Here is an 18,691-nt window from a genome sequence, read left to right on the forward strand (position 1 = left end):
CTCCGCTCCCGCCCGTTTTCCGCGCTGCGAAACAGCTTAAATGTGACCTGTTAACTGAGTGTGGAGGAGTTAGCAATAGGGCGGAAGAAAAATACCCCCCTCCTAAGCTCTTCTAGTTTCTACCTTTTCGGCCTGCCATGAGTTATGAGTCTCTCGCTGCTGCTGCATGGCGGATTTTCGCGTGGAGACCGGGAAGAGGCGATGAAAGAATTATGCCAGGGAAAAACTCCGCACACCCCAGCACAGCAGCCAGCACAGCCTGCCTGGAGAACTATTTTCATTCCATTGCCTTTGTTCGCCTTATCATAATAAATCAAACCTACCCAATGATCCCCAACCCGTTACGTGTGTGTGTGTTGCTATGGAGCATGCGGCGGTGGTGGTGGCCTGAGAGACTATTGTATGTGGCGACCTTTTCCTTCGGCTATGATTTGATGATGGTCAAACAATCATAAGGGCCCGAACCCCGGGTCTTCTCACCGTAGCGGAAAAACTCCGTCCAGCTCCATCTCCGCGCGTGTGTCCTTTTCTTATCGGCTTTTCGTTTGCGAATTCCCATTTTGTACGTGGTGATGAACGTACGTGTACCGTTGTTGCTGGAGAGTGCGAGACGGACGTGAAGGTGGTCAAATCGACGAATGACCATTGTGAGTTGCTGCTCCAACTCTCTGGTCTCGCTGAAAACCTTGCTAAAACGACGTACGAAAGGTTGGCTGATCGAATTGATACGGGAAAAAGGGCGAAGAAATCACATCTCGGGGTCGGTTTTTCTCCATTGTTTAGCCATGCCGAGCGAGCGGTGTATGTCTGCAGAATTCGCATTGTGTGTGTGTGCAGGTGATATCTGGTTGATAGATCTGTTGCGATCTGTGTGTGCGCTGAATGCACCAAGCGTTGGTGGAGTGCTTAAGGTCCTGGAGATATGCTGCCAGAGAACTAAAACCAGGCCTTTCCTGGACGAGCTAGCGTTAATTAAGAATTCCTAGAAAGGGGTTCTAAATGCTTTTAACGCTGTTACAACTTCCTATTAGCAAAATGACCATGTCAAACGGATAGAAGCGAAAGATGTTCCCAAATAACGAAAGCCTTTCTGTGGCTGGTTCTCGTTAAAATCGATCCCTTTATACGATTTTATTTGATTATCCCTTTTTGCTTCCTTTGAACAGGAAAATCTCTCTCGCATCCCCGTAACAAGCTATTAGCTTTGTGTTTTTTGGCTTAAAATAAAATCTTTCCCCCACGCATACACACAGTGACAGAAAGGATCAAGACCAATATAGGGATGAAGCCGCTCTTTCGTCCCAATCCCATCGCGATCAATTTTCGTTTTCCTATTCACATTTGTGTGCCCGACGCTAATACGTGTGTGTGTGTCCAAAGGTTTTGTAGTTTTTCCTTCTTTTGAGGATAGAGTATATCCGCTCGCATAATAAAAGTGCTCAATCCTTAGTGCTTCCAGTCGTGTAAGTGTTTAACGTAAACGAGAACGTACTACCGGGCTCCTCTCTCGGTACACCAACTTGGCCTGCGTCCTGAGCCCCCGCGGGTGGGTGGTAATGCAAAGTTATCGTCTGGTAGATTTTGTTAACAGCCCGCAGCCCTATTCCCATCCCGCATGAGGTTGTACGTGCGTTTCGAGCCTAATGGAAGGAGGTTGTCGTTACAGGAAGGATTCTTCCTGTAAGTGTATGTGTGCTGGCGATTTTTTGTTACTTGCCTGCGCTTGGGTTGATTGTGGGTCATTTTAGCGCAGAGCTTTTGTGTGGAGCAGCGACGCGCGTGAGTTTGCTTTTACAAACAGCTTTTAACTTCTAGGATTCAGAGGATTTTTTGTTGTGTTGCCTACAGCTCTGCGCACATGTGTGTGAGTATTGGGAAATCCATTAACGGCACTATAAATGTCAGGTTGAATTAAGTTTTATGGAATCTTGGCCCGGTGGTGGTGTATCTCGCATTGGATTAGAAGAGGATGTGTTCGTTTCGCGTACGATCAAAAGCTGTAAAGTGTCCATAAACGGATTGTCCTAATGAATTCCGGGTCACCTGCAAAAAAAAAGCAACTAAAAGGCAAAGAATGGAAAAGCTTTTATCTAATTTTGTATCTCTTTTATCGTTAATTAAATAATGCTGAAAGAATACGATTTGCTTTAAATCAATCAATTATACGACTATTGATGCAATCAATCGCATGAATAATTAATACGGTTCTATTAATCCCAAAAAAGCGAGAACCTCCGAACATCCTTGCTTCCCAGAACTAGAATAGGAAAAGGAAAACCACCGAATCAGAAGCGCCAAATTGATTGGATCATTTTCCTGGCATTAATTTCATAATAAAGAAAGGGCGGACATTTGTGTGGGTGACTCCTTTTCTCTCTGGTCCAGTGCATTTGTTTGGCCGATCCATTTTCCCAGCTCCCGATGTCCTTCTGATGAATAATTAATGATTTAATAAATATTTTCTTCTCATTTGAACGTTTCAAGCGATGATTTGTTGTTTTTTTCGCGGCGATTGATTCCGGGGCAGATTCTGGCTCAATATGTGTCTAATTGGGAAAATTGGTGGAAATGAATATCTTTTTTAACACGAAAAAAAAAAATCTAAAAGAAAAACAAGAAAAAAAATCATTTAATTTTCATTCGCGGTTCAGTGAAGACAATTGATTGAATGGTGTTCCGGCGTTGTTGTTGCCTGCGTTTCGCGTCTGTGTGCCACATGATCGAACAAATTTATGCCTGACTGAGAGTCCCCAGTTTTTTTTGTTTGTGCTTTCCCTGGGAATCATTCCCATTTTCCACCTTCGCCCCCCCCCCCCTCCCCTCCCTTCCCCTCTCCAACCCGTGTTAGACCCATTATGTCACACAAAGCATCCCGAACCATTTTTATGGCTTTTAATTATAAATTTGTAGCCATTTTCATGCCAACCAAAGCAGGGAGGAGGCAGTTTTCCCTGTTTCGAATTCCCATTCGAGTTATGGCACGGTGTGTGCCGCTGAACGAAATCCCATCGAAGGGAAGGTTTCAAGTAAAGTCGGGAAGAGTAACACAAAAACCGGAGCTCCATTCAAGTAGAAAGTTTTATTGTGAAACTTTTTAAAAGGATGGATCGGTGTTGTTGTGCTGTTTGAAAGCATCCTGGAACGGTTTTTTTTTGCGTCGTACCGACACGCTGTGTCCAAACATGACTACCGACATGCAATCTTCCCTCCGCTACTCCGCCCTCGTTGATGATCATCTTTGAGCCATTTCTCACGACTCGTTATCTTGGAGAGTTGTAGCACGTGTCCGCGCGCGCCTGTTTTTTATACTTCAAGCTCCAGAAGAGGCCTAGAGCCAAAGGAATCGCAAACCAGTGCTGGCTGGTGGGATTTTTATCTCGAAAGTTTTCACTTATGGCTATAAATTTCGCCATCCTCGGCCATTCAAATGAGTCGTTTAACTTTTCCTTCAGATGCTCTGTGTCTTCTTGTAGTGCATTCTGAGATTGTTTTTCCGCTTGGGTTTTTTTTCCTGACATGGAAATAGCTCTCTTTGTCCAGGGAAGTTAGTCAAGATGGCTCATTGAAAAATTTCCCGCTCAGCGAGCACACGAAACAGGACCCCGGTGCCATTCCCCAGAGGTGGAATGGGAAATATAAAATAAATCCATCGATTCCGGAAGGCTTCTGGCGTGCCGGCAGAGTCCAGCCAGCACCATTGAACTGAATAGAGAGAAAGCATCGAAAGAGGAAATGTGCGCTATATTTTACAAAATTTTCACTTTTGAAGTACACGGCAAAGCGCGCGCGGTTCCTCCAATATGCCTCTATGCGAAGTGGAAAACTGGAACTTCTCGCTGTTCTTAGAAAAGTTCTGGCGATGGAAAGGAAAACACCATTTCCCGGGCCAATCGATACAGCAAAAGAAGTGGTGTATGCTCTGCGAGTGGTGAACAGTGGCAAAGTTTTGTCATTAAAAATTGTTGTAGAAATTATTTTTAATGTCTTGTTTCGCGAACGTGTAATGCACTAAATGGGCGCATCTTGGGGGAAGAAACTGAGGGCGAGAGGGACACAGCGAGAGCGGAATGTTATCAGAGTTTGTTCGATGAAGAAAAGCTTTTTCAGCGGTTTTCTTCAATTTGTGTGTGTGTGTGTGTGTCGATATATATATTTTGTTAAGTTTGTTGCTTATTCTTCCAAACATATTTCCGTTGAAACTTTTCCCATCAGAGGCATTGCATTAGTAAGCCAGTCGAATCTTTACTAGCAATGAAACGATTTCAACTGCTTCAACTTCTTGTTCGGAACCGGAGAACCTATACAAGGGACGCGTGTGTGTGCATGAGAAGGGCCGCGAACGGTCATTCGAAGAGAGGTCGCTTAATTGAGTTATTAATTGAGGGTTTAGTTTTAATTAGTCTCAACAAGTCATGCATCAATTAAAAATAAATAACGAGAGAGCGTGTACACCACCACCACCACCACATTTCATTTCACGCTGAGAATGACATTCAATTCAACTGACGTATTTTTCTCCTTCCTCTATTCGCAGATCATTGACGCCAGCTACCACAGTGGTCCATCATTCCAAACCTCCGCCATGATAGTGCTGTGTTCGGGGCTTTTGTTATTAGTCATCTTTATTTCATCGTTACTAGTGTGGAAGTAAGTACCAAGAGAGGAGGCCATCTTTGTTTTTATTCAATATTCAGATATGTCATCCCGGGGGGTGCCGCGGACAACGTTCACAGTAGAGGTTTGAACTCAACTATCCTGGTGTGTTGAGAGAGCTTGTGCTTTTTTACCTTCTGTTCTATTCGTTCGCCTGGAAAGGGAGGGTGCTAAATGAAGCTAAACCCTTCAAGCTACCTACACGTGAAGACAAGCGAAGGAAAACTAGGACTTAACTCGTTTGAAGACATTAATTAACATTCAATGAGATAATGAGAAAGGACCCGCAGTTTGCTTCGGTTTTTCTAAGAATGCTTTCTTTTCAAAGAATTAGACAGTACTTGGAACTCATTATCTTCCTGGTGCTTCAACATTCTTTATGGAATCAGGTTACCGTCAATGGACTATTTAATGACAGCAAGATCAACCTTAGTTCAGGCTTTGATTCAGCTCAGTCTGGAAATTATGTTTCTAATAATTTTCGATTGAAAAAATGTATAAAATTATCTCATAATTTGAAGAGGCTCGAGGGAATTTTTATGACACTCTCTTCAGGATAGTCTCATTTCTCAGTGAAACTCCATCCCTTTAACACTCTCTAGGAAAAACTCTTTAAGCAATTGTGTGCAATACACACTGGCTTTCATTGACTTCATTATTTAGTTCTTTAAGCTTGGCGCGGAAAGAGCGCGCTTATGTAGCTACAATATTTAGCTTCCTCAACCATCGCGCTCTTTACGATTTGTCTTTGTGGAACCCGCTTGCAAAGAAAGTCCAGCATCTCGACATCCGGTTTGCGAATGATGCACCAGACAGCAGCAGCAGCACCACCACGCAAGCGGAAGAACAGAGCCGAAGTTTGTTGTAAATATGCTTCAATTAATTTAATTAGCTGTACACAAGGAAGTGGAAAGTGTGCCAGGGATGTCCTGGGAAAATGGAGGTTTCCTGACCCACGGCCTGTATCCCTATTGACTTCCCAGGAAACCTTCTTCGGCCAAGTGGACCTGCTGTTCGTGGGGGCTTGTTCGTTCGCTTTCCTTTCGAGATTCGCATAAACAAAAAAGCACGACCGGAAGCGACTCGACAACAGGACACTCCAAGAACCCGGGACCGGCCAGAAGGAAAACCGACCTCCCTCCTCCACCAGGCTCTATATAGCTGGTAAACAAAGTACAAATTATCAAAGTCCGTAGAAGCGGACGGTGCAAGCGTTTCCGCTGGATATTATCCTTTCGGCCGTGCGGGGGCTAACACACAAGGCAAGGACGGTGGCTCGCTCGCTCGCTGCTGCTGCTTAGCGTGAGAAGCGATCGCTATTTTGTGCTCAGGCCCGTTCCCTTTCGCCCGAGTGCTTGGAAATATATTGTAGTCGAAAGCGAGCTGAAAATGTAGATAAATTGCGTGTTACAGCTTGCCACGAACATCGTCAGCTTTTCTTGAGCCGGGATGGGGACCCCGAATGGGTAGAGGAGGAACTCTGAGGAACACTAGATTGTTTTATGATATTTATGTTGTGAAAGGTTGATTGTTTTGTTTGGATAGTGTGTGTGTGTGTGTGTGTGGCGGGTGGTAGATAGATTTCCGCTACCGACCCCGATTCGGGAAGGAAGTGTTGAAAGTCGTCCTTCGTTTCCGGCGTTTCTTGCGGACGGCGAGTTTAAGATGAAGATAAGGGGATGAAGCACGCGCGTCCGCGTCTACTAGACCCAGTCGCCTTCTTTAGCAGGTTCTCGGTGCGGAAAGTGATTGATGGCGGAGTTACGTGATGCGGCCATGTTCGTGGCGTGTGTCCCGTATTGGCACTGTTTGCTCTCTCTCTCGCCTCTTGTTTATGCCCTATTGTGACGGCGGTAATCGTTTCCAGTGAACTCTCTGGCTGCTGCTGCCTCGGAGGTTCATTACAACGCCGAACTGTGAAGAGCTGGCGGTTATGTTGAGGGTATTAAAGCTCGTTTGCCTAAACAGGATCAAGTCTAGCAGATGATTGTTGTCTTGGCCGGGTCTTGGTTGATTATCATCGGGGCACGCAAATATTTAATCATCTATAGAAGACGCTCAAGATCGTATCATTAGCCTGGTGGAGAGGTCTTTAAGTGAGCATGCCTGTCTAAAGCGCGGCTTGTTGCTGGAAGGTGTAATAACTAATGCCACTCACACACACACACACACACAAACGAAAGCTGCTACGAATACAAATTGCAGCAATATTAATTAGGGAGAACACAGCAAGATCTCTCCAATTATTACCGTTTAATCTCGATGGAAGCTGCATACTGATTTGAGTGCGAGATCTTCGTCTCCCCAGGCCGTGACTCAGGATATTACTTTTAATTGGTTAGATCAAGTAGCCAATACAACGTCTGCAAGCGTGAAAACATCCAGGAATGATTCACGGAATTAAAAGAATGTTGCCTGTTCTCTGCTGTTCCAATATAATATCCCGCGCCGGCAAGCGTCAGTGTGCGTGTTATTGAGCTTTCTGCTAAACATTCCCGTTTACCTATCGACGAACCTTTCTTTTTCTCCTAGTGGCAAAGATTCAATAACAATTTTCTCATCCTTGGAAAAAGTAACGCACGCGTGTCGTGTTTGCAATAGAAATTCCTATCTGCTCGTGCTTCGTTTTAATACAGACACACACAGCCACAGGAGTACCTGCCTTCCCGCACGCTTTACTGAAACTATTTCCAAGTTTACAAAGTGGTGTGTGCGATTCTTTTATTTTGTCGCATCAAAGCGTTCCGAAACTGCTGACAAAAACACTTAAATGAGACACACGGGGGTTCGGTCGGAAGCTTCAGCCAGTTTCGCTTGCTGTGTTGGAAGTAATCAACCTTAACATTAAAGAAACGATTGTTTGTCGGTGGATGTGTGTGTGTGTGTGATGGAACTTTCTGTTTCGGTAAAGAATGCCACAAGAAACACAAAACCTACCAGAAGCCGAGCAGAGTTCCGCCTTCTTCCTCGCCTAGCTCCAACGTGTCCTTCCAGGGCAGCATATTTCGGATGCTTCACAAGATATTGGAAACGGGTGATGTGATACGATGGCCTCGGTTTTTCTTGTATAGAGTATCTGTTTTTCCTGGTCACATCCACCACCACCACCGCTTCCTGCTTTGTTCAGTTACCGTCTTCCTGCCACAGAGTTGGCTGTTGCTGGTTTGGAGGAAGTTTTCTCCAAAATTCTGGTACTGTCTTCTGTGTGTCAGTGTACTCGTTCACACGGCGGCGCTGGTTGGGGTTCTAATTTCCCAACCTCTTGCCCTCGAGGAAACGCCCGGCATGAGTCGTCCAGTATTCTTCCGGAATTGGGCAGTCTCTACTATCGCACCGAGTATGTGCATGTCTTCCTCACGGACGTCAGGACCTGATGCTGTGTGCGCCTCAGTTGACAGGTACCCGAGTGGAATGAACCAGACTGTTCCGGTGGCATTTGCCGTGTGGTGTGGTGGGGCGTTCGAGAATGTTTTGCAGAGTCCGTTCCGATTTTCGAGCATCGGAAAAAGCTTCAAGTACTTCCAACGCTTCCTCCGCAAAACACTTTCACCCACACACACTACTGTGTCACTCAACCCGATGGGGTACATCGATTGTTGCACCTGAACGGAAAAGCAGCAAACGATATTTTGCACCGAAACCAAGAAACTTTTCGTCGAAAGAAACGGCCACGTGTGCATACGAGTATGGGGTAGAGAGAAGAGTTGAGTAGACGAGACCTGCAGACAGGTGAATGAAACGAGTTTTCCCGAGGACAGAGAGAAAGAGAGAGAGAGCGAGGGTGTGGAGATGTCTTCATCTTCCCAGAATGGGTTCGCAATTATTTACTTTGAACATTTGTTTTGAAGGACAGAATTTAATTAAAGTAAGTAATTCCAGCTTGATAGATACGGCTGGAAAGTTGTAGTTTGGCACACATGAGCAGTTCATGAAAGCTTGTGGGAACTTTTAGTCCATGGACATGACACTTGCAGCGATGGTGCAAAATTGTCTGATGAGATATTCCAGGCAAGATTTGTGCTTGAAATCATTCAACTTTTTCCTCAGATTTCAGAACGTCGCTTTCGCTCGCAATAAAGCGTACTTGATGGATGGAAGTATTGAACGATTTTTATTGACATTTCGTTACCAATTTTCTATCATCTCCCGGGAGCTCGGAAAATGTTCAAGACAAAATAAATATTGATCGGCTTAGAAGCGCTGCTACACGATGAGAGACTGAAGCGCTTTTGTTTTTGTAAGACAGCTCTCAGCAACTTCCTCTGATGACTTTTTAATTGCCGTTTTTTGAAGTTGCCTAGTACTCGACATGAGACGTTTTTGTGAGATTTTAGGATGCTTTAAAGGCTTTAATGATGTAGCAATACTAGTAGATCGCATCACGAAGACTTTAAATCGAATTCCTACAATGAAGTTATGATATTTATACATCTGAGGCTCTACATAGCCTCAATCTTGTTCAAATGTGTCCCAAGCAACCGAGATCTTCGCTGCCGTCTGATGGTGGTTCGCCGTCTAATGATCGAGTTAACGACTCCCCGAAGGATATGGGGTTTGGGATCTTCAGAATGTTCGAGGTGCAAGCGTTGCAGTTACAGCTCCGCACGGCGAGCAGTGGATTTCGTGGTTGAAAAATGCGCTTTTCTCCCCAAGAAAACCTCCCCAAACCTTCCTTGTTGACAACAGCAGACACATCAGTGTTGGGCGTGGTCGTAAACGATGTACTTAGCGATCGGCAAAACTATGCGACGAACGCGCATTTTGGGGCGTTTGAAGCGATCCTAGTACAAGCACCAATGCCCGTTCCGACATTGCACCATGTCACGGGGAGGGAAAGGAGGGACCACTAACCACCCTTGTTGGCTACTAGCCCGCATGGTGTTGTGGCGTATGTGTAATGTGGCAAACTAAAATAAAAATAAACGCTCTCTGTGCTCGTAGGGCGGCTGCACGACGTGCAAGAAGAAGCAATAAAACTTAAGAAAATACACAAGAAAGAGCGTTCCATTTTCAAGAAAAACGGTACGATTTTCCATTCGCGCTTGCTTCTCTGGTACGGAACGGTGTGGAGAAGATCGTTAATCAATGGGCGGTGTGGTGTGGTTTTTCCTGCTTGACGCGTGCTGCAAAACAAGACACGATGATCGCGAGCAGTCGGGAAAACGCTTCCCAACCCTCGTAGCTCGTTAAAGCGGGACAGCGCGCGCGTATGTGCGTGAAAACTGGTGAAGTTTTTCGCGCGACGCGGACTCTCCTCGTCTTGTTTAGCTCGGGAGGTTTGGGTTGTTGTCGTTTTGGGGTGGAATTTTGCCAACCTTTTCTCCCGCTCTCCCTCTCTCTCTCTCTCTCGCACGCGCACAGACGAGACACGCCGTTTGGGAACACGCCCCCCATAGAGAAAAGACGCTGACGGCTAATGCGGTTTTAGCGTTTAATGTGTGCCCCATCAACAACCACAGCCCCAAGATACAGGCAACACGGCGGCGGCAGATCGAGCGCCGGAAGAACAGGGTTAGAGGTTAGGGTTTCTGTGGTTTCCCGCTCGGCATTTTCCAAAACCGCACACAGTGCTCGCGCGTTTTTTGAAACATTCAACTCACGCTGGAAGCAAAAACCACCGAAAACGCACACATTTCTGGTGAGGACGCAGTTTCTTCGTTTGAATATTTGAATGTTTGTCTGGCCCGTGCTGCTGCGCCACACACTACGCGAGCGCGCGCTGCCCAGGCGAGACCAGGCTCAATGACAAAATGAAAGATTAATGGTGCGTTTGTCTAATGTGCTCGCTTAAGACACAGTCTTCTGGGGGAGCCGTCTGCGAGTAGCTTTCCTTCGCGATTGATGATGATACTCCTGCGCGTCACATTCATCGATCTCTCATTGGACAAGGCGAAAACACGATAGAAAAACAATATTACTGACAAGCGAGTAAAGCATCACTAAAAACCAATTCTCATTCGCGCGCGTGTGTTTGTGACCGGGCACCATCATTAACACCGCTGTTAGGGATAATCGTCTGCTTTGATTGGGTTTATTTCTCGCTTTAAATCAAATAAACTTTTCAATAAAAAAGCATTATTTACATCGCTGGGAGGATTTTTGGGCTGAAGATGAATTGGACATTCTTGGGTGCTTGAGGGAATTGAACGTCTTTCCCATCCCGGGGGGGCTAATGCGGCGATCGAGAGGACCATGTTTGGAATGTGGAAAATCATTTAGTCAACACCCATGTTAATGGGGGTTGGCTTACGCGCTCTTAGAACCCGATACGTTGTGGTTCTCTTCTACGCGTGGTCAATAAATCTTACCACGCCACAGTCGTCCACAGTCCACAGTCAAAACTGTCCTGTTGGTTGTCGTTTGACGTGTCACGGTGCATTAGGAAGTGGACGTTTGATTTTTGGACTGCTCGAAGAAGAAGTATCATTTACTCGATCGATCGATCGATCGGCTGTGACGATCGCCTTTCGTTAATGTGGTTTTTCACGTTCGCACCTATATCGATTACCTGCTGAGGAAGTTGTTTGATAATGGTTGATCCTTCTCCATCCCGAAGCTGGCACCGAAGTCTTCGTGCGTGTGTGTGAGGAAACATAAAGGTATCGAATTAAATCTTCACATTTTGGAACTCCGTCAGCTTGATTCAATCATTCGAACGTGTTGGTTTCCATTTCATTTGTGTCCTCGCTTTCCTTTTCAATTTTTTTGAGAACCCAATCCAAGGTTGTAAATCTTGGTACGGGATGACTTAAAAGTACATTAATCGCTCCATTTAGCAAACTTTAAAGAGGTGTGCGGGTGATAAAAATGCTTTGCTGGAGGGGTTTGAAATTAATACGAATACCTTCCAACAAATCGTCGGTGCAGCTTTCGATCATTAATATCAATCGGACATAAGTGAGGGTGCAATAAAACGTGATTGAAAACAACTAAAGATAATGTGGGATGCAACAAAGGCGTCTCTGGAGAGATAATCGTGTTTGCGCGCTCTGTATAACGTCCGTTGTTGGTCAAACGGGGGACCGATTTGATTGGGGGACTTGCACGTTTTGTACCGAATGGTTCTGTCATTCTTCAAGGATCTGTGAGTGCAACGTGTCTGGTTGGGAAAAGAGGTTTTGGAATTTTCACACGACGATATCGTTGGAGTGGTTTTTCTTCTGTGTCTTTGGGATAACCCTCAACCAACTCGAGAGAGAGAAGGACTCTGGCACAGTATCTGGCACGTCTCTGGTAGTGTGATGTTCGACTACAAGAACACGGTCTCGTACCCACAGTTCCCAACGCTCGCTCTCCACATGACACAATCAGACATGGCACATTCGATTGCTTCTAGAATTCGATATCCGTCCGGGCCAGTACAACATTCCCTCGTCGCCCGTATCTTTATCATCCCTCGCAAAAGACACAGTGCTCCAGCAGTACTCGCTGAGATCAAGCCCCCTCCCCCCGATAGCTTCACTAGCGCAGCCCAATGTGATATGGTTGGTAATCGCATAGGATTACACCATTAGCTCGGTACGAAATCTGCTTCAAATATTCCAGAAGGAGAGAGCAGGGCGGGGGATCTCGAGACCGACAAAATACTCTACCACTAAATTGGTCAAGAGAGTCCTTCGGATGCTGCTGGTGCCGCTTCAGCCCGTTGCCCAGCCCGTTGAAGGAACACCAGCTCCCGGGTATCAATAAGTGGATATTAAACGATTGTGAACGGTTTTAAGGATTACAAAACCGATCCTCTCCGCCGCATGGAGAACTCTGGTCAAATGCCTCGGCGTCCAAGGTAATAATGTTCCGGGGGGTTCAGTGTCCTTGGGTTCTTGGTTGTGCTTCACCCGTGCAATGGCAGATCGCAGATTAAATAGCAATAAAATATAAATGGTCTGGAAGGGAGCGCATATAACGACGATATTGTTGGGACGCAGTCTTGGAAATGAGTTCTCTTTGGAATGTGAGTTGGGGTAGTAATTGGTGAGGAGTAGAGGATGGTTTGAAGCTCACTCTTCTGTGCTGAATTGTAGATAAAGAAAATTAATAAATGCTCTGCAATCGAACCGCCGACTTTCTTTCCAATCATTAGGACGTTTTGGGTGCTTTTTTCTTCTGCGGTGTGGGATAGAAAACTGTTTCCAAGCGCGTCTGTCTGCCAAGCAACGTGAAGCGTGCTCTGCCGTTAAAGGATGTGGGGGTTTGAGTTTTTATTAGCTCCGTACAGTAAAAGACGCGAGATTACGAAGTTCGTTCGCTTTTCGTGGAACACTGAAAGTGAAAGCATTTGAGCAATTTTCCATCCGTCTTCTACCAACGCTCGCAAAAGCACGCCTTCTGTTTGACGCGAACAGCAATGTCTATTGATTGTTCGGAGGACTTCTCTGGGTATAACGAAGAAGATCGGAAAAAAACATTTAACACATTGGAATGCATTCACTCGGCGGGGCTCCAGCTTTTGTTGTGAGCTGCCAGCAAGGAAAAGCTAAGGGGGAAATCTTTTACTTGTTTGCTCTTCTCTCTCTCACTCCAAAGTTTCTTCGCGCTTTCACCCTTCACGCGATCGGGAAATTCTTCCGGAAAATGCATCCCCATTTTCTTGTTGGTGGCACATGGCATGGTTCAGCGTTATTCAAATAGTACCCAGAGAGTACCCGCGCCGCATGTGACGGTATTTATCCGTTTTTGTTCACATCGTCGTTCCTCGGTCGTGTGTCTGGCATTTTTCGCCTTCCGCCCATCGTAGGGCGGTGAAAGTTTGTCCTGCCACTCCTTCCCCCCCCCCCCCCCCCTCATTCCGACAGGATTTTCCAGGGGGAAAGGATTGTGTTAGCAGCAGGATAGCTAATGGCAGAAGAAGGAATGGAATAGTTTGTGGAAAGTACTACTGTTCTTCCATTGACCTCGCCGGGTTTTTCTTTCTCTCTCAAAGCACTCGGTGGAATCCGCGTTCAGCCAGCATCGGTTTTCTATCGGTGACTGACTTTCTTCTGGTGGGGGAAAAAAAGAAAATCGAGCAAACTTTCAAAAAAAAAATGGGAAAAGGATTGTTTTTCCACATACTTTCATCGGTTGTTTTTGGTACGCTGTGCGAGATGCATTCATCTTGCACCGGGTTGTGCCAGGTTTGCCCGACGGTTCACTGCCGAGCGGCATTGGAAAGACGTCTCCTCTTTCTGGACAAGCATTATCGATTTTCCACCATTTTTCCAACCAATGTCTTGTTCGATAAAAGACAGAGCGAGCACTCGATTTTCCAGCTGCTTTTCTGGTGCAAGTTGAACATTCGAATGCGATCTCTGCACGCGAAAGGGTGTCTTCTTATGGTTCTTATCAAAAGACACTCCCAGCCCTCCCAAATCTCTCCCCCTCCCACCTCCCAAACCCTCGAAATGGAACTGTCGCCTTCGGGAAATGCATTGTTGTTTAAGATTATTTTGCATCGTTGCCAACGGCGGCATAGAGATTGAAGTTGGCAAACTCCAGTCCTTCGTTCCGGCCGCCGGGAAATGGAGGAGGGGGAAGGAATAAGTTTAAATTTGGTATGGCATTGATTTGGATTGAATTTAAATTGTACTGGGAGCGGGGCCTTTTTGCATTCCTCCCTGACTGCACCACTCTTGATTGGTTTTGAGATTTGATTTTGCCGGGATCCGGGGCTTTGCTGTCACGTTGATCGATTTATTTCTTTTTATTTGTGCAGAAGACGTTTCTCATACCTGTTTTATTCGCTAGATGTGAGGTTATGAATTTTCCCTATTTTAAAATATTACAATTTATCAATCAAAAGTTGGTGTGTGGTTGTCGTCTGGAGAAGAAATTGCTGTCGGACGACGACACGAAGCTTGCGTCTTTCGTTTATGATGAACATACAACCATTTATCTATCGGCAACGGTGTGTGTATGTGTCTGTGTGTTTGAGAGTACACTAAATCGTTCCTCTTATCTCTGCCGAACATACCGTGGCGTACTGTTCTCATCAGGAGTCCTTTTGCATATGTCAGACGACTACCGAGACGACGTCCTTCAGACAAGCGACGACACACATCCCCTGTACACGGCTTATGTTCGTGCTGGGTGGTGTCGTCTGGGAGTATGTATACGGTGTAGAATTACAAAATCGCAACATGTTCCCCAAAAACATCAAGCAGCTTGCGAGGTCTATCCCAAGTCCCGCATCTTCAATAGCAGCCGGTTCTTGAACTGACAACTGAACCGCGCGCGCCGCTTCGCAACAGACACGTGACAACCTTTGATAGAACCTTACCCGAAGCAGACTTCAAGATCTGATCGATTGCCGCGTGTCTATTTGCACTTCGTCGTTCGGTCTGCCACTTCCAACCGGGCTTCTGGTGACCACACCAGCGACTTTCCTTCTTCTGTCTGGGGAAAAGCGAATTATTCGAGATAAACTTCTAATTACCACCACCGAAGGCATTGCGCACAGTTTGTTCGCAATGTGGCAGGTTGAGTAATGAGGGATCTCGCCGAGACATGGATTCCGGAGACACGGTACGCTAACACCGCCACCTACCGCAAGAAAAAGCGAGAGTCATCCCCACCATATGGCCCGCCGCGCGTTTTGTTTGTTGGGAGTCGCAAAATAATTGCACCGCAGATGGATACTCGTCGCATCGTCGCGAACTATACATAATCAGCATCTGTGCTCTTCGGCGGCATTCGTTCGCGCTCTCGTTTTGGTTTTGGCCCCAAAAGGACGACCACCCGATAATTGAGTGTGCAGCAGCAACAGCAGCACCACCGCGCGATCGTGAAGGAAGTCAAAGATGGTGCTGCTTAATTGAGAAATTATTTTTAATCCTTTCCCTCGCTGTTGGTTCTGCACGCGATATGATGCGGCCGCTGGTTTTTTCTCATGGGAAGAGGAAGTCGGCGGCTCCTGTGACGAGCCGACGGAGAACGATCACGGAACGATGAACATGATGATGATGAGGCTGATGATGATGGTTGGTTGGTTGGTTGGTTGTGGTTCGAAAGAAATTTATTGAGATATGCCGCAATTATTTGCACTCCGTTCGGGTTTTTCGGATACGAGATATGCGCCTCTCGCTCCACGCGAACACTCTGGGTTGGAAGTCATGCAATGAGAAAATAAAAAAAAACGGTAGGGAAGGAAAATTCGCAAGGAACAATCGGGCAAAAGCAAACACCATCACCGAAGTTGTTCGGGTTTTCTTTGCTTAAATGTCGCTGAAAGAAGTCCACCTATATCCGCAGCCCTTCACGGAACCGATGAAGAAGGAAGAGAAGGTGCCGGGAGAGACAAACTTGTGAAAAATGATGATGTTGTTACGTGGAGCACTTCAATTAAAATAATTGCGGTTTTTAAATACCAGCCCAGCAGCTCTTGCGCCGTTTCGGCCGACGGGTGAGCGTCTTGGTGCCGTGACCAGGATACTGTCGCACGGAGAGCGGCGAGCGAGTTTGGCAAGAAGCGAGAGCCACAGTCGGTGACTTCCCGTCCGCGCGAAGTAAGGAGAATTTATGACAGTAGCATCATAAGCCCGCGTCACACCTCACATCGCAAGCCTTGTCTGTCTGCTTCTTAGGGGTGAACAAGGTGAAAAGAGGCTAGTTATGCTGGGGACTCATCGCCCTACCGGCCCACCAGCGCAGCCTAGTCTAGCTAGTAGTAGTGGCTGGCAAAAGATGCTGTGTGCGGTTCGTCTGTCGTTCGCTTCCGTCGCTCTCGCTACGCGCTGCACCAGTTTATGTTGTGGTGTGCTGCACGTGAAAAGGGCTACGATAATTGCAATTATGCTGCACTTTGTCTTGACTCTTCCGCTGGCTGTTGTTTGGCTTGGGATGCCTTCTGATTCTTCAACCCCTTACAGACGGGTGCTCGCGAGGTATGTGACAGTTTGTGATTTACCTTCATTATACCCGTGTGTGCGTGTGATTAACGCATTCTAGGAGACCTGAAGACGACTGCAGCTCTGGCTTTTTTGTGTGTTTATTTTGTGTCTTTTTTTTTTGTTTTCGATCATTGGGAAAATTGCACGCAAAAGGTTCGGATATCCCCCCGTACTCTCGCCCATCACAAGTGGATAATGATGATGGATTGAACGATAGGGAGGAGAGCAAGGTGCGATGCGCTAAGTGAGTCATCACATTTTGAGCTTAGGACTTGTGGCGCGGCGAAAAGGATACGCCGGCGAACTCTGGTTTGCACATTATGCTCTGCTTTATTCGTGAGATTACATTACAGCCACCTCGAGCAGAGTGGGTGTTGCGACGAGTGTGAACACAAGTGCGCTCGAGCTACATTCAGTTACACACGTAAGATGCGTTCAAGCATCGTAAGTAGAGTCTATGGAGGGAGAGAGAGAGAGAGGGCGTAATCGTGCAACTAGAGAAGGAACGGTTTTTTAATGAGATGTTCATCGCCTTCATCATCGCGTTCATTGAGCGGCTTCAATTCAGCGTTTTAATTGTGCTACTGCCACCAAGGAAGGAACATTCCGCGGCAAGGTTGGCTAACGGCAGAGAAGGCTTCTGAAGTACACATGTGTGCTCACAAACATGCCATTAGTTATTTTTTATCGATTTCGGAAACAACCAACTACGGGAATTGCTTTCCAAATCTACCTTCACAAAGTACCACTTCTACCAGGAAAAATAAAACAGTGCCAAGGTTTAGTGTGTGCTCTCAACTAGCACGTTTATTCCGGAAATGTTACCACGCCGAAAAGGCACGCGAGAAACTGTGCAAAACTTGTTGGTGGGTGGGTTTATATGTGCCGTGTTGCAACCGCATGATGCTGCACAGCCCATTTTTCTCATTAACTGCTCCAGAAACCTACCGACCGAACGACCAACTGCCACAGAACGGGCACGGAACGAGACTCCCAGTATCATCCAGGAAGGAAGTAGGAAAATTCGGCTCAAAATCGAAATGCATCCTTTCCCAACCGAAGTCTCTCTTTCGGTCTCTCTCTCTCTCTCTTGGTGGCAAAATCTGTGTTACTCCAGATGCACACAAAAACGAGCCCCCCCAATGCAAGCGGTGGCGCGCGGGGTCGGTCTGATGAAGGAAGGAAAGGCTAAAATTTATTATCAGAAAAGAACCATAAATTTTCCACCGAAAAACCGTGCTCCACTACGCGGTCGGTCGGCTCGGAATTGGTGCTTGCCTGCCTTCCTATATTTCGGTGGCTATGCGTCGGAATGGAAAACGAATCCAGCGCGCTTTCGATCGTGGAGGGTGTGAGGGAGAATTTTTTTTTTTGTGCTTCGTTCTTCCTTACCTTTATTATTCGGGTGCACACACCGATCAACAGCAGCGGCAGCGGGTAGATTGCAATCGAAAAACACATAAAAGAGTGCGAAAACGAGTGAAGCCAACGGCAGCAACACGCGCGTGCATTTGCAATAATAATGCTCATTGTCGGGTTTTGGCTTCGCTGCCTTTACCTTATGTGTGGCACAGTAGCAGTTTTTGGTGTGCAGCAAGGTTTTTGAATGATGGTGGACTGTCTTAAGACATTTTGTTGATATCATTTTAGTAGATTCTTTAAAAAAATAATATGATAATATTTAAAAAAAACTCTCGAAATAAATAAATAGAAGTATAATAGAATCATATAAAAAAGTGAATATAAGGAACAGTAAAATAAGAGCAAGTAAAAACAGAAAAAAATAATAAAAAGACAAGTAAAAATCACAAAACACAAGTATAAAAAATAAACAAGTCAAAACAAGTATAAAAAATAGGAAAAACAGCAAAAAACGAAGAAGACAAAATCAAAAACAAACAAATGAAATGAAGAAATAAAATAAGAAAAATAAATCAAAACGCAGTAAAATATAAATCGAAGAATAATTTGGAAAAACGAACATGAAAATAAGTAAAGACGTGAAAAACTCAGTAAAAATCAAATAAAAAGAAGTGCAATAATGAAAAAGACAAAACAGAAAAGAAACAAAAAAGGTAAAAACAACTTCAGTTTTTGGACAAAAAATAACGTAAACGGAACAGCGGAATTATAAAATATCAAAGAACCAGAAGCGCGCGCGGCATCTTCAAACA

The 18,691-nt window shown here is 45.7% G+C and overlaps 1 protein-coding gene across 3 annotated transcripts in view; it reads left to right on the forward strand.

Moving 5' to 3' along the window:
- The window catches only part of LOC118503223 (putative uncharacterized protein DDB_G0282133), a 128,462-nt gene that overhangs the window by 45,522 nt on the left and 64,249 nt on the right, over positions 1–18,691 (forward strand). For all 3 annotated transcript variants that reach the window (XM_036036221.1, XM_036036219.1, XM_036036220.1), the window contains one exon: positions 4,535–4,647. In XM_036036221.1, coding sequence (XP_035892114.1) covers positions 4,535–4,647 — 113 coding nt within the window. The remainder of the gene's footprint in view (positions 1–4,534; positions 4,648–18,691) is intronic.

Source organism: Anopheles stephensi, chromosome 2 (assembly GCF_013141755.1).
Source record: "Anopheles stephensi strain Indian chromosome 2, UCI_ANSTEP_V1.0, whole genome shotgun sequence".
Taxonomy (NCBI): domain Eukaryota; kingdom Metazoa; phylum Arthropoda; class Insecta; order Diptera; family Culicidae; genus Anopheles; species Anopheles stephensi.